The 15,807-nt window shown below is 41.1% G+C and overlaps 1 protein-coding gene across 2 annotated transcripts in view; it reads left to right on the forward strand.

The window, feature by feature from the left end:
• The window catches only part of COL4A1 (collagen type IV alpha 1 chain), a 194,711-nt gene that overhangs the window by 175,216 nt on the left and 3,688 nt on the right, over nucleotides 1-15,807 (forward strand). For both annotated transcript variants that reach the window (XM_075918577.1, XM_075918579.1), the window contains exons 44-51: nucleotides 4,219-4,291; nucleotides 4,746-4,817; nucleotides 5,189-5,317; nucleotides 6,512-6,610; nucleotides 10,371-10,583; nucleotides 11,977-12,154; nucleotides 14,747-14,861; nucleotides 15,612-15,784. In XM_075918577.1, coding sequence (XP_075774692.1) covers nucleotides 4,219-4,291; nucleotides 4,746-4,817; nucleotides 5,189-5,317; nucleotides 6,512-6,610; nucleotides 10,371-10,583; nucleotides 11,977-12,154; nucleotides 14,747-14,861; nucleotides 15,612-15,784 — 1,052 coding nt within the window. The remainder of the gene's footprint in view (nucleotides 1-4,218; nucleotides 4,292-4,745; nucleotides 4,818-5,188; nucleotides 5,318-6,511; nucleotides 6,611-10,370; nucleotides 10,584-11,976; nucleotides 12,155-14,746; nucleotides 14,862-15,611; nucleotides 15,785-15,807) is intronic.

Below are 15,807 nucleotides of genomic sequence, written 5' to 3' on the forward strand. Positions count from 1 at the left end.
AGGCAGCAGTGTGGGGTGGGGGGACAGGGAAGGCTGTTGTTGAGCAGCCTCTGCCCACGGTGGATCCAGACTTTGCTGCAGCAGCCCCTGTCTGTGGGGGATCTGAGCTCCCCGTGAACAGAGGCTGGAGCAGTGTCTGTCTGTGGGGAGCTTGGACCCCCCACAGACAGTGGCTACTGCTGCCCTACCCTGCTGCTGCTGTATCGGAGGCAGCAGGCAGCCAGTCTGCAAGGGGAGCTGGTTTTTAAACTCGCTCCCCTCACAAACCGGTACCTGCCTGTCACCCCACATTGCTACCTCTGGCACAGAGGCAGCAGTGCAGGGTGGCAGGGAGCTGCCTGGGTGTGGGATTGGAGTGCACTGGCTTCTGGCCTTGCCCCCGGGGACTATAGCGTAGGCGACTAACTACTAAGAATTCATGCGGTTAGTCAACTATTCTATGTATCCTCTATCTAACGTCCCTACTTTGTATCCAAAGTGCTTTCAGACTTCCTACTTCCTGTGTAAAGTCTGTTTCAAAACGTGTCAATTCTCTGTTTTAAGAACTGCCTAAAAATGAGCTAGTGAACTTATTAGATCTTTAGAGATAGCAAATGGTAACTGTGGCAGTTTATGCTCTCCCCACCCTGTAAGCGGATGGGTAGTGGGAGTGTGGACACGGCAGTTAAGTCTGTTTGACTGTTAGATCGCACAACCTGGAAGACCAATGACCAGAGTGAAGGCAGTAGTTCTGGTGTCCAGGGCAGTGTGGCCTGGCTGCCAGAATTAACAGAGTGGCTCTTTGGTACAGGGTAGTGTTGCTTAGTAGCCAGTGCCCAAAGGGCTGCCAGCAGGGAGTGCTGATGGCCCAGGGAAGTGGATCTGGGTCCACCCAACTTCACCAGCCTCTGACCCAGGCCCTTAGCAGTGGTGGAGCAGTCTGCCAGTTGCCCATCAAGGAATCTACCAAAACACACTGAGCTTGCCTATGTGGGAGATGCAACTTGCACATCCTCCCTGGGTCACTGTATTCTCTGATGTAGCAGTCCAGGAGGCTTCAGTGACTATAAGTTCCTCAGTGCAGGCTGCTCCATGGTGCTCTGTCGGCCATGGAAAACTATTTTGGTCCCCAGGACCTCCAGCTTCTGCCTGCAGTGGCTGTGGCTGGTCTTCAGCTGGAGCTTCCACCATATGACCTTCCTGTCTAGTGTACGGCCCAGACTGAGCCAATATGCTCCCTTTGGCACAGCACTCAGAGAAAGCCTAGTACAGTCAGTGGGCCAAGACTTCCTCCATCCACAGTTTGTTGTTAACCCCTTCCAACAGGACATGCACACTCCCTCACCATAACATACAGGCAATCAGCATATAATTTGCAATCAGGACCATCGCTGCTGGGTGTGGGGCCTGGAGCAACACCTCCATGAATGCCCCAGGCATGGAGCCCATGGCAACCCCCTCCTGCATGTCCTGTCCCCGTTCTGCTCCTACTGTAAGGTGGGTGCATATCTGGCTAGATAACCGTTCTTAGAGAGTAGTTATTAATAGTTCACAATCATGCTGAAAGGGCATCACAAGCAGGGTTCCATAGAGGTCTGTTCTGGGACCAGCTCTGTTCAATATTTTCATCAGTATTGATGGGCAATCATTTTAAATTTTTGTAGTGGTCCCGGGCTGCCCTGAAAGGGGAAGGGCCTCTGGTGGAAGGGTCAGGACCAGGACACTTCCGTTCTCCCCTTCCCACAGACCCTGATTGGCCTGTGGGCGGGGGAGTACGTGAAGTCTTGGTCCCTGAATTCCCGCCACCTAGAGAGAACTACAATCTGTTGTGAGCAACTGGCGGTTTCCTCTAGGCATCTGCCCCCTTGCAGGGCAGGAGAAGACTTCATGAGCTGCCCCCACCCCCAGGCCAAATAGGGTCTGGGGGTGGGAGGAGCATGCAAAGTCTCTCACTCCCGGCCTCCACACTGCAAGGGGTGCGTGGTGCTTAGACTGAAAGCTCTGCACACACACACCCCTTGCAGAGCAGGAGGAGACCTCACGCGCTTCCTGCCTCTGCCCTGCAAGGAGCACGTGGTGCTTCAACTCTTAAGTGCCACACGCCCTTTCAGGGCAGGTGATTTTGCGCACTCTCCAGGCCGATCAGAGCCTGGGGGCGGGAGGAGCGCACAAAGTCTCTTGCTCCCTGCTCCTGCCCTTCAAAGAGTATGTGACGCTTGCAGGGCAGGGGGCAGGGGGCAGGGGCAGGGAACTAGAGATTTTGTGTGCTTCTCTCACCCCCAGGCCTTGATTGGCCTGGGGGCAGGGGAGTGGTAGAGCATCCACTTGGCGGGCCGGCCTGTGGAGGCCCCTTTGCCCCATGGCATAGAGTACGCTTATTAAATTTGCAGATGATACCAAACTAGGAGGGGTTTGCAAGTGCTTTGAAGGATAGAGTCATAATTCAAAATGATCTGGACAAACTGAAGAAATAGATATAAACAGAATGAAGTTTAAAATAAGGACAAATGCAAAATACTTCACTTAGGACGGCACAATCAGTCTCACACATACAGAATGGGAAGCGACTGTCTAGGAAGGAGTATGGCAGAAAGGGATCTAGGGATCATAGTGGACCACAAGCTAAATATGAGTCAACAGTGAGACACTGTTGCATAAAAGGCAAACATGATTCTGGGATGCATTAATGGGAGTGTTGTGAGCAAGACATGAGAAGTGTAGCAACACAGTTTTCATTTTTATACCAAATGAGTGTCAGCATAAAACCAAGTGAGGGTCAGAATAAAAATGGTTCCAACTGAGGTTTAAAATATATTAGTGTTGTATTGGGTGGTTTTTCCCCCATTTTTGGAAATTATTATATAGTGGAATTTCAACACTACATTTGAAGATAAATTTAAAAAATAATAGAATTAGATAACTGTACATTCAAATATCAAAAATGTCATGTACTCTATTTGCAATGTTGTTTTTGTCATTGTGTAATAAAATTTATCTCATTGTGAAAATAAATTAAAATGAGAGAGAGGATCAAGAATTCATACAGGAAAAGCTATTGTAGGTCAAGCTTGGAGTGCCTTGGCACTGTTGAACATAGCGTATCTTTGTATGCTCCTTCTGATATGTTGTACATAGAAAGTTTGCATGATGTTTGCTTCTCCAACGCCTGGCATATCCCCATATCCTGCCCTTGCCCTGTGCCCCTATCCCAGCAACATGAACGGGAAGATTACAGGAAGCCTGGCACAGGGCGAAAGCAGAGATCGCCCCCCCAAGTCGCACAATCACCATGGTGGTAGAAGCCATAGCAGGCCATCAGTCTGCTACACTCCTCCCTGCCACCCTCCCCCAGCCTGCTGTGCAATGCTTCTTATATACCACAACACATTGCAAAAATCTTCCCAGAAGGCATTGCACCTGATGGTAGCACGTGACACACAGGGATACCCACCCATAATGCACCGCACTTTGCATTGACACAAGTATTCCTGGTCAATATGTGCAGCACTGACATAAACAGCCAAGTGTGCATAAGCATATGAAATACACTAACTTCGGCAGTTGTATGCTGATGTAGCGTTTATTGACCAAATTCTGTAGTGCAGATGTGGCTTTAGACTATAATAAAACCAGTATAACCAATTTCACTGGAGTAATTCATTTACAGCACTATATGTGAAAGGAGAATCAGGCCTTCTGTGTTAAATTTCTTAGTTTCTAGACCTGTTCAGCCCTGCTGAAAAGACTAAGACCCTTGGAAGGGAACTAAAGTCTGCTGACTACCTTTCATCTCATACCATATACAAACTAATCATTTCTGTGACCCAAAATACCATACCTTTCCACTTGGGTCTCCTGAGGCCAGCTCCCTGAGTCTAGGATACACAGAATGAATGTTATAGTCAGTCATACTTGTCTCTCTATTCATTTGTTTCATGGTGTCATTTCTCAAGGCCATTTGAGCCACCTTATTTTATCCCGATGTGTTTGAAAGATAAAGCATAGCATAGCACAGATCAGCATGCAGGTTCCATTGCCTGCTTACCTTTGTTTCTGAACAAAGTCTTCTAATTTGGACAGCATAACATTAGAGAAGGATCAGCTGAATGGCTGCTTATCTCTGATTTTAGAAATTACCAATGTAAGTGTTTTTACAGCTTTCCAAAATCACATGATTATTTGAGAGGCAAGTCATAGAAATATAGGATAATTCACACCTGACTGCTTCTTCTTATGCAGGGTAGTGCTGGTTTTCCAGGAGGTATTGGTCTAAAGGGTGATATGGGACCACCAGGAGTTCCTGGGTTTCAAGGTGAGGAGAAATATATAATTTGCATATAGGTGCAAAAGTATTGTTCTGTAGCTTCATGTAAGGTAGAAGAAGACTGTACTTTCCCCCCCATTTTATGAAAAGACATCTAATTGAAAATAAAACCCTTTTTCGAAAGATACTGTACTCCTCATTTTTTGATTTTCAATCCAAGAGTCTAATTTATATCCCTTTTTTGAGAAAAGGGATGTAGTTTACACACAGCCTTAGAATTTATTTTAATTTAGAAGTCTGAGTGTCAATTGAGACATCTTTTCATTGAATATTGGTGGAGGTTTTATGTGCAAATTTCATATGCCCTGTTTCTGCAGACATTTGAAATCAAAGGAACTGCTTATGTGGGTAAAATCTTAGCATTTGTGGGATTAGATTATTACTCAACATACCTAGTTTTAAAACAAAACATGATGGCTTACATTTTCATGTAAATCTTCAGGTCCAAAAGGGGCTCCTGGCTTCCCAGGTATCAAAGGAGAGCAAGGTGACCAAGGTTTTCCTGGCTCTAAAGGTACGGTATTCTTAGGCATTTTTCAGATTTTGTATTTTTTAAAATAGATATATTTAGCTTACTATAACTGGCATCATATCACCATTTGCATTTTGTATAATGTTAAAAAAACACCACCACTCTAGGATGTGCAACTGAGTTACTAGGATCTCAACCTTAAAATGTACAGTCTGTAAGGATAATTTACAAATAGAATTAGGCTCTTAGCTTTTAGAGCTTGGTTTTTAACCCCAATTTATTTGTATAGAGCCTAGCACAATAGGTACCAATCCTTATTGCCATCTTTGGGTGCTAGTGCACATAATTGTTAATTATCTATACTGTCTGATAACAAACACTTTCTTCTGTGTTTGCTTCATCAATTTTGACAGGTTTACAAGGTCCCCCAGGTCTCCCTGGTCATTATGAACTTCTTAAAGGGGAACCAGGTTTACCTGGGCCTGTCGGACCAGTTGGTCTCAAAGGGTTCCCTGGAGTTCCAGGTCCCAAAGGACAACAAGGTGAGAAGGTTATAAAGTTACCTATAAGTAGTGCATAATGTAAAAAGAAGCTGTGACAGACTGAGCATTAGTAAACTATTGACATAACTTAAGTTCTTTCCAGCAGCTTCTCCAGCCACATTTGTAGTGGCTGCCTATAGGGAAAGGATGCTTCTCTTTGAAGTCCCATTACAGGAATGCCAGAAACTGGCATTCTTTTACTCTCTTAACCCAGCGTCTCTGGTGTACTGACCAGCATTTAGCCTGAAACTTACATAAAACACCTAAATTGGAAAGTTTAATTTTTTTTAAATGGGTGAGGGTTAGTAGCATTTTGTATTCCAAAATTGGTAACATTTTAAAGGAGAAATTCCTTCCCCCTGCTCCCTGTTATTTTATATGGAGGTTTTGGTGAAATAAAGTGATAGAGAGTTTGAGTCTGGGGTTTGTTTGTTTTGCTTTTTCTATTTAGCAGAAAGGGTATGATAATTTCTCTTGGTATTGGGCCATATATGTGCACAGTTGTGAGTTGTTTAAATGGCTGTGTAATCATTCAAATAGCTTCACTGACATAATATGGCCTTGGTCAAAAAGAGTCTGTAACCATTTGCCAATAGTTATCTCAAAGCCTTATTGTAATGCAGTATCTTCAGAAGAACTGATGTAAGTTAGGTATGTGGAACAGAGAGGAAGTACCAGTTTGGTGCTTGAGTTGTTAAACTGCATCCCTTGCAGACTGCAGTATGGTATATAAATGAGAGTAAAAAAAATATACAAACCGCTACAAAATAAAACACTGACCCAACGGGTAAAGTTAAAACCAGTTTGGCAAAGATCCAGCAGGACTGAATTTCCCACAACTTGGGCTCTCTGTATGGACTTTCACTTAAAGCTCCTTCAGGTCTCAACTCCTGCTGTCACAGAATGAGGAGAAAGCCTTTGCATCCTCTTCACTGTCTGGACAAATGCTAGCAGGAAATTAGTTACTGCCAAATGTGCATCTCCAGTGACTATATTTGATCTTCTCCCATCCCACATCCCTCAACACCCTGTCCCCATCTAGCACCCCCACTTGCCTGCTCCTGCTCTGGGTATTGGCATTTACCCATAAGTACTGGCACGTGCCTATTTCTGTACTGCTACCCCATAATACAAAAAGTAAGAACAAGTATGTCTCTGCGATCTAATCATAATGATTTCTTATCATTTCAACAGGAGTGACAGGACCCGAGGGTATACCTGGACAACCTGGTATTCCAGGGTTTGATGGCAAACCTGGTCAGAAAGGAGAACCTGGTCCTGCTGGTCCCCCAGGTAGGTCTTTGTAGTCCTTAAAAGACTCTGTTGTACATTACATAGGGACTATAAAAGATTGCTGGTAGTGTTTATAGGATGAAGGGAAGGGTGAAATAAGAAAAATAATATTGGCAGTTGGTAAACATGACACAAGAAGCAGAGGCACATAACAACACTTACAGCATTTAAAAGTACATGGTCATTAAAGGAATTGCTGGCACTGCCGAAACATTTGTTTTGGATATAATTTAGTGACAGATAAGGCTATTTTACATAGGAATAAATGGCCATATGTTATTTACCACAGTCCTAATAAAGGATGGTGATAGCTCAGATGCCAGGAAAAAGAAATACAGCTACAATGAGCAAAAGATATATGGGCTCAAGACCTCCACCATTCTATTAGGGTAGAGCTACCAGTTACAGCTGGCAAGAGAAGAAATATTAGATGCAATTATTAATAATGAAAAGACCGTGGATTTAGCTAGATTACCTGTGGAATTTTATAATACCTTTAATGAGTGTTAGGCATCTTATTTCAGAAAAGTGAAGACTCAGAGGAAATGATCACAGACCAGAAATACCTTCAAGATAACAATATATGGAAAAGAATAAATTATTCATAATTCTCAAAGTGGTAGCCTAGTCAGCCCAGTGATCAGGAATTGAGAATTTATGTTCTCTGCCTAGCTTAACAAAATAGAAGTTAATACTGTTTAATTTAATTGATTTTTCTAGCCTAAATAGGACCTGAATGAGTATTTTTATTTTGTGGAGATTCTAGGTTAGATTGGAAGGATCACTAAAAGTTTAAGCCCGGTGTTTAGCAGCAGTTTGAAGTGCAACAAAAGAAATAAAGATTTTGAATAACTGAGAATATCACTGTACAAAAAGGCGATGAATTAGGTCACCATTACAGAGATGGAAAAGGCACTGCAGAAAATAGCCAGAATAATTCAGTGCTGAATTTAATTCTACATATAAGAGAGACTAGGCCTCTATTCTTTGGAAAGGAAAAAAAACTCAGTGACGTATGTATAGTTCTGATGGGAATAGAAAGGATAGAAGCTACAAGAATATTAGATTTTTTGTCAGTTTTAGGAACTAGGAACTTGAACGACGCTCAGGTCTCAAGGGAATATAGGCAGAATTTCAGTAGGCAGCACTGGTAGTAGACCAAGTATGGAATTCTCCATAGAAAGCAGCAACAGAAACAGTTTCAATTTGGGTTAAAGGCAGAGTTAAGATGAATTTTTGGGGGGAGAGGGAGGACACATTACAGAACACACAAGAGAGAATGGGAATGTAATGCTACCCCTTGAAGCTTCTAATCCCTACAATATGTTTGTTTATATAACACATTTCTTGATAGCTAAATAAATTATTTCTATTTGATTGGCAAATTATAAAAATGAAGAGGAGTTTGCGTAAACTAACAAGATTATAAGAAGTGTGCTTTTCTTTACTGGTTCCAGGATATGAGACAGGGTGGGTGAGATAATATCTTTCGTTAGAGTAACTTCTGTTATGAAAGAGACAAGTTTTTGAGTTTACACAGAGCTCTTCTTCAGGTCACCTTGTCTTTCTAAGGTGATAAGTAATTATTTTGGTTGAACTGATTGATCTGTACAAATCATCTGTAATATTATATGTTAAGAATACAGCATAGTGTTTACATATCATGGTAAAATACACTTTAGAAGACCTAAAGCTTGGCATCTGCCCAAGGAGGAATAGTTTTGAAAAATGTAGATGAAATCTCTTGAGCCATTTGAGTCATGAAAGCATAAATAATCATTTTCAATTTTAAAAATAAAGTAGAATCGTATTTCTTATCTCATAGTGCTTACTTAAAAATACGTGAACATTTGGATTTGATGACTGATTAGGTTACGATGAAAAGTGTGTGCTTTGTATCACTTACAAAAATACATAAAATTACAGATACTTGAAAATGCAAGAATGCACGGAACAACATCCTGTCAAAGCACGTAGGTCTGATCAGCAACCACTGAAGTCAATAAGGGTATGTCTACACTGCCACCCTAGTTGGAACTAGGGTGGCTAATGTAGGCATTCGAACTTTCAAATAAAGCCCAGGATTTAAATATCCCAGGCTTTATTTGCACGTTCCTGGGTGCCGCCATTTTTAAATGCCCCATAGTTCGAACTACCTGCCCGCAGCTACACATGGCACGGACTAGGTAGTTCGAATTCCTACTTCGAACTTTCGTTAAACCTCCTTGTAGGTTCGAATGCCTACATTAGCCACCTTAGTTCAAATTAGGGTGGCAGTGTAGACATACCCTAAGTGTTTTTTGTTTTAACTTCAGTAGACACTAGTCAGAATCTAGGGTTACTGGGATAAATTCATTGTCTTTATTTACATTGATGGAAGATCAGAAACATGCCAATAAAGATAGATGTGTTGCCCATGTATTGTAAGTAGCCCCTAGTACCATTACCATTTGTTAATTGCAGAGAATGAATAGATGTAGAAGGAGGTGTTGCTAGCATCTTGTGGCGGAAACTTCCTTGGAAACTTTGGTCAATTTGTTTGAATGAAGCCACAAAGAAGTTGTGCAGGGAAACATGTCAGACTTTTGTCCTCAGCCATCAAAAAGCACAATCAGACCTTCCGATTTGGAAGACTGGCCAGCAAACTTGCTTGTCACTAAGTATTTAACTGGCCCCACAAGACATGAATCCTCTGCAGCTCTATTCCTCTAATGCTTAGGTATCCATGGGACCTGAGCTTTTTTAAAACATCTGAGGACATATCTGAGTGTAGGTTTCACTATAGCTATGAGTCAAGGATCATACAAGTGCCACTGACATGCCTAGTGATCTTGCCATCTTAATAAAATCGAATCTTTTAGGATCATGCAACCCTGCCCACTTTCCTGATCCCTTTGAGGTGATGTTTATCCCTTAAGGGCGAAGGAAGGAGCCAGTTGCTGCATGTCCTCAATCACAGTATTTCCCCCTGGCTCTTACACAGGGCTTGCACCGGAAAAGGCTCCCACCACCTTTCTTATCTTTCCCCCTGTGTACACACTCCCAATGACAAATCTTCCCTGTCATATTTTCTAGTCCTTCTTTCCTCATAAAATGTGAATGTCCATGTGTTATGTATATTGTAAATAACATGGATGAACAAAATGGACACTTTAACATTGCAAGAGAAACCTTTAGTTTAGAGAATATGCTCATATTTGAATGCTTATTTTTTCCCAATCTTAATGTTCATTCAGATGTTAGTTGTTTTTTCATTTAATATATGTTGTAATTCCAGACAGTTCATATTCTTAACAGTGATTGCGTGGTAAGCAGCCATTCTCTAGTTGCTTAATTTCAGCTCCATCTGAAGTTGGCACACTTGCTTTGTAGCCACTCTTAGAGGCATTTAATAATCAGAGTACTTTAGCTTCATTTGCTTCCATTGTCTAAATTATTTTCCTTTATGTGTTAGAGTTTAATATATTATAGTAAAGTAGTAGTGAATACTGCAGAGTAATTTTTCTCCCCAGATAAAACATTTAACTCTAGTGTAATGTTAAAACCAAAATGTTATGCAAGCATATCCTGCATAATCATTATTTTCCTGATAATTCGTAAATGTTATCATTGACACTATGTGTAGTCTGCTTAACTAAGTGTGGGAATACCATAGCTGCGTACATTGAAAATAAATATGCAACTGATGGCTCAGATTGGATTCTCTCTGTTAACACTTCTAGAAATAAAAAAGAGGTAAATGTGACTTGATGTGTTATAGGTCCACAAGGAACCAGAGGTCCACCAGGCCCAGAGGGTTTACCAGGGTCAATGGGCCCACCAGGCACAGCATCTGTCGCTCATGGCTTCCTCGTTACCAGACACAGTCAATCCATTGAAGAACCAGAATGCCCACCTGGAACTAAACTGATGTACTATGGATACTCCTTACTTTATGTACAAGGCAATGAGAGAGCACATGGTCAGGATTTGGGTAAGAAATCATAAAATAAATAAAATCAGATGTTAGCGTGCATTACTGATGAATGTGTCGTGCAGCTACATTTCATTGCAAACCAAACAAATACTTCTCTTACTTGTAGGCTCCTATTACACTATGTAGAGCACAGACTGCATAATATTCATAGCTGTTAGAGTGCTTTACCCTTTTCTAGCACACACAAACTTGCACTAATGCACTGTGGAGCATGATGGGACACAACCTCACACTGGCATAAAGACATGGGTGTCCCTGCAGAACATGCCTAGCCTGGAGAAGGAGAGCTTAAAAAGGTGCAACTAGCCACAGAAAAAAATTGCCTGGAGCAGGAAGGCTACTAGGGATTCCTAAAGAGATCTAGTAGCAAGGGGAGCTCAGTCCCAGCCATTCGCCGGCCTTTCCTCCCCACCGCCCCACTCCCTACCAATTTTTGGGAAGAAAAGCTTGACATTACAAACTTGAAGGGTTGTTTCCCACCAGTGACCTATGGCAGGAATTGGAAAGCACCTCCAGGGACGACATAGGCAGTGAACTGTAGTCGGGCTCTGAAAAGACCCCAAGAATGAGCTGAGCACCTTCTATGACTAGTTAGATTACCCATAAATGGGGCTCCCATAGGCAGAGCTTCAGTTCAGCCACAGCTGTCCAGAGCAAAGCTCCGGTAAATATTTTCAATCCTGGGGAGTTTTTATAATAAGTTGGGGGTGCAGGGCAAGCAGGGGGGCTCTGGAAAGTAGTCTATGAGAATTTAAGCCCTACCTATAGGGGATCTAGGGGAAAGAGACTCAGTGAGACTACAACTGAGATCAAGGTGTGGGTCAGCCAACTGCAAAGAGATAATGACATCTTTGATCAGAGAGTCTTATGCATTGCTCATTTGTAATGTATTTGATTACTAGTTTGGTTAATTACTAGTAATCAAAAATATCGTCTTTGCTTCCTGTAACAATACTGAGGTTACTGAAAAACCCTTCTGTTTTGCATTCCCTGACTTTTTATATTTAAGTTGTACTCTTATTATTGCCTTTGTGTACATTTTGGCATTTGATAAACAAATATACAATCCTAAAACAACCACTGTATAAACTAGACTATCGTCTTGCTGAGGTGGAAAAATGATTTTAAAGTCTGAATGTGGTCTGCCATTGGGATTTGTATAGGAGCAAAACAAGCCATCCCTCCCCTCTCAAACTGCTATCAGAACCTCTCTTATGCTCTCAACATTCTGCTGGAGTGAGCCATTAAGTGAGTTTCAGATCCAGGGCTGTCATGTTAGCACTTTAAACATTGTGCATTGTCATCACAATTGCACTGATTAAAATATGCCAGTTGCCAAATATTTACTCAAAAGGAATGTTACATATTATCATTTGCATTATTCTCTCAGGCACAGCAGGGAGCTGTCTTCGTAAATTTAGCACTATGCCATTCTTGTTCTGCAACATCAATAATGTGTGCAACTTTGCATCGAGAAATGACTATTCCTACTGGCTGTCTACGCCTGAGCCCATGCCAATGAGTATGGCTCCTATCACTGGTGACAATATCAGGCCATTCATCAGTAGGTGAGTATTGCTTTTGCCACATTGGTTACAAATATGCAGAAGACCTATTAAATGTAGAAGTGGTCCAAAAAAAAGTCATCAAACCTTTTTCATATCACTCAGAATATTCTGATTTTTTTTTTCAATTAAATTATTCAAATCAAAAGATGTCCATATTAATTCAAATTAAATAAAATGAAAGTATTTTGAGTACTTTCATTTTCCACCAGAAAAAAGTAAGGAGAACCCAAGCCAAAAATAATTTTTTTTATTCATATGAAACAAAAATATTTATTTTTAATTAATTTAATTTAATTTATTTTAATCACTGAAAAAAACCCAGGAAATTTAAAACTAAACAGAAAATTTTAATTTTATTGAAAATTTCAAAGGAAAAAAATTCTATTTTCTTCACACAGTTCTAATTAGAAGCCCTTTGTGGCTCAGTATCTTTTCCCTTTCAAATACATGTCAGTGCTTGTTTTAACTATTGTGTAGTAAGCCAGGTTTATTGCACTGCTTTGGACTTTGTTTTGGTGCCTGAATATAACTAGTGTGAGTTGAAAGCAAACAAATAATGTAAAGGAACCTAGGTGTAGTATTGTAAAGCATTCATTCATTGTTTGTAGAACTGACCCCTTAGGTGGTATAAACTGACATAGTTGCATTTAGCTCATTTTTTGCTATGCAGTTTACATCAGCTGAGGGTTTGATCCTGATTTTTAAAATTTACTAGCAAATCTGTGCCCTGATGTAACATGCACCAGGCTTAAGGCAGAAGAGATTGTATGAACTTACTGGACTGCATCACTCTGATTGAACTAGGACCTGAGAAAAGAGCTCCAGAATCTTCCTAAATTGATTATCATGGCACGCAGGGGTCAGGCAGGACCTAGAATCTGAGGTTTTGCCTACGTGGAAATTGGGAGGTTGCTTCCCAGCTTAGACAGACACATATGGTAGCTCCGTTCAAGCTAGCATACTAAAAATAGCAGTGTGCCACAGTAGCATGGGTCAAAACTCAGCCTTCCTGCCTTATTTGACACCCAATATGCCCCAAAAAGATTAGGGTTTGCGAGTGTCGCCATTTCTGTGTTTCCTACTGAAGCTACCTTAATAGGATCTAACTTTCAAAAAATGATGACTGCCCAGGATCTGAAAGCTAAGCCCCATTAAGTTGATCAAGTCAGATATCAAAAATCCCGAGTTACTCTTGAAAACCTTGACAGTACCACTCTTGACATTTTGCCCTTAAACTGCCCACTTTCTCACACACACTTTCTCAGAGTACCTTTGGTGTCTTATATGTATATATTTGTAGATCTTGCAGCTTTCCCTTTAAATCCTGGATTCTCAAAGCAAAAGGCTATCTCCATAGTCTGTCGGTTTTCTTTTATTATTTGAGACTTTTAAACCATTATCGTCCTGTGTCAAAAGATATAAGAGTGACACTTACCTGCCCTGGTTCAAGAGACTTTCTTTGTTCCAAAATCATACCTTGGTGCACCTGAAATCTCTTGAAGCAATGCAAGTACCAGGTTTCTTTTACATTCTATATTTTTCTTTTATTGCTGAGTTTCTTAATATAACCAAGTAGCTTTTGTGCTGGAATTCTAGGCAGCATATAAATCCTTTTAAGTCAAACATAGATGCCTTCACTCTGAATTTCTTTGCTTTTGTGGAACCCAGCTTATTCCCACTTGTTAAAAGTAATTTCTCTGGTGCTCTGATAATGCAATACAATACTGTTCATATCTAGGTATCTCATTTGAACCAAACGGGCCAGTGCTTATTAAAAGTAGCTATTTTAGGGCTGTGCTACAAGCAAGGAATTGGTGGTTCCAGTCAAATCCCTAATTAACAGGCATGCATATGATTTATTATTTGCATCAAAACTGGCATTTATTAGCACTTTGGCAGTGGTAGCAACGTGAAAGAGAATCACGTTTTTAATGAACCTGAGCCCACTGTATATTTTAGGATTTAGCAATTCAGAAGTAGAAGGCTCAGAATCTAAACTAAAAGGATCTTTGTAAAGCTCTCAAAATGATGGTCTCCCCCAGGCCTGTGTTCCAGTTGTCCATTATTCAGAGACAAGTGCCCCAGACAGAATCACATATCACTCTTAAAGGGAATACATATGGTGCACTCCTCTTTAAATGTGTCATTGGCTTTCCCAATAAGTCTTCTGCATCTTCAAGAAGTGCTCGTGCTCTCTGTAGAAGTCATAGTAGTCTACAATTATAGCAATGTATTGCTATTACTTGCTCCTTGTTTCACCAGACCTTCTTCTAGTTCTTTAGCCATTTCCCCTTCAGAGTTAATAACATTACACATATGCCAGCTGTTGAATTTTTTTAAAAAGGGAAAAAGGGTAAAATACTAAATGTATTAAACCGTTTGTAATAATAAGTCCCTTCCTTTCCTTTATCCAATGAAGACCAGTAAGATTAGTGACTCTAATGCTTAACTGCCCTCTAATAGGAAAAATAAACAGAACTGAAGTGCTGATCTTCTAAATTTTGAACTTGCTATGTAATTAATTCCTGCAAAGAGGAAACAAATGTTACTACAGCAAGTACAATGAGTTCCTTGCTGTCCTGTTCTTTATAGATGCTCTGTGTGTGAGGCTCCTGCCATGGTAATTGCTGTTCACAGCCAAACTGTTCAAATACCTATGTGCCCTGAAGGCTGGATGTCTCTTTGGATTGGTTACTCCTTTGTAATGGTAAGTGCATCAGGTTCTCACCAGGACCAGAAAATAATTTATGTGGGTGTTGGATATGTTCCTGCCTTTACAAAGGTACTGTCTGTCTGGCCATTGCAGGGAAATAAGGGTCGGAGGAATAGGTCTCTGCTATTTTGGTGACTTTAAAAACATATTGTCAATTTAATGAATGTGAGAGAATAATTTAGTAATAATGCACACTGGCATTCAGTGTGTTTACAACTTCAGCACAAATGCCAAGGACTGAATGAAAATTAAAGTTAACAGACCTTTCAAGCACGTTCAAAGAGCAATATAGTACCTCCTTCTGTGCTTTTCTTGATCTCTCCATAAATAAGGCCTCTGCCTAATAGAATTGTTGATCTGTTGTGCAAGCTGTGGTGTACCAAACTTTATCTGACACAGACTCTGGTAACACAAGGCTCTTCAGTTCCATGGGCGCTAACATCAGTGGACTACAAGATACTCTCCCTAATCGCCTTCAATGCAATGCGCCTTGGGCCCAAGAGACCCTGCCCCTGGAAACCATTCTTCCCAACTATTTTCCTAGATTTCCCAGGCTCTCACTGTGCCCAGTTAGTGACCCAGTACCCCAAAGCAGTGGGAAAGATCAACATCAGATTCTCTCCCACATGAGCAAAAAGAGGGGCAGAAATGCATATGACAAAGTATTGGTTTAAAAGAGTTACAACTGCTATCACTAAAGAACTAGATATTTCTAATCTGATTGATTTACTTGTGTTTTCCTAGCATACTAGCGCTGGTGCTGAGGGTTCTGGACAAGCTCTGGCATCTCCAGGTTCCTGTCTCGAGGAGTTCCGCAGTGCTCCATTCATAGAATGCCATGGTCGTGGGACTTGTAACTATTATGCAAATGCTTACAGCTTTTGGCTTGCCACTATAGAGAGAAATGAGATGTTCAAGTAAGTTATAGCTGATTTTACTT

This window comes from Pelodiscus sinensis, chromosome 1, assembly GCF_049634645.1.
Source record: "Pelodiscus sinensis isolate JC-2024 chromosome 1, ASM4963464v1, whole genome shotgun sequence".
In the NCBI taxonomy this organism is placed as follows: Eukaryota; Metazoa; Chordata; order Testudines; family Trionychidae; genus Pelodiscus; species Pelodiscus sinensis.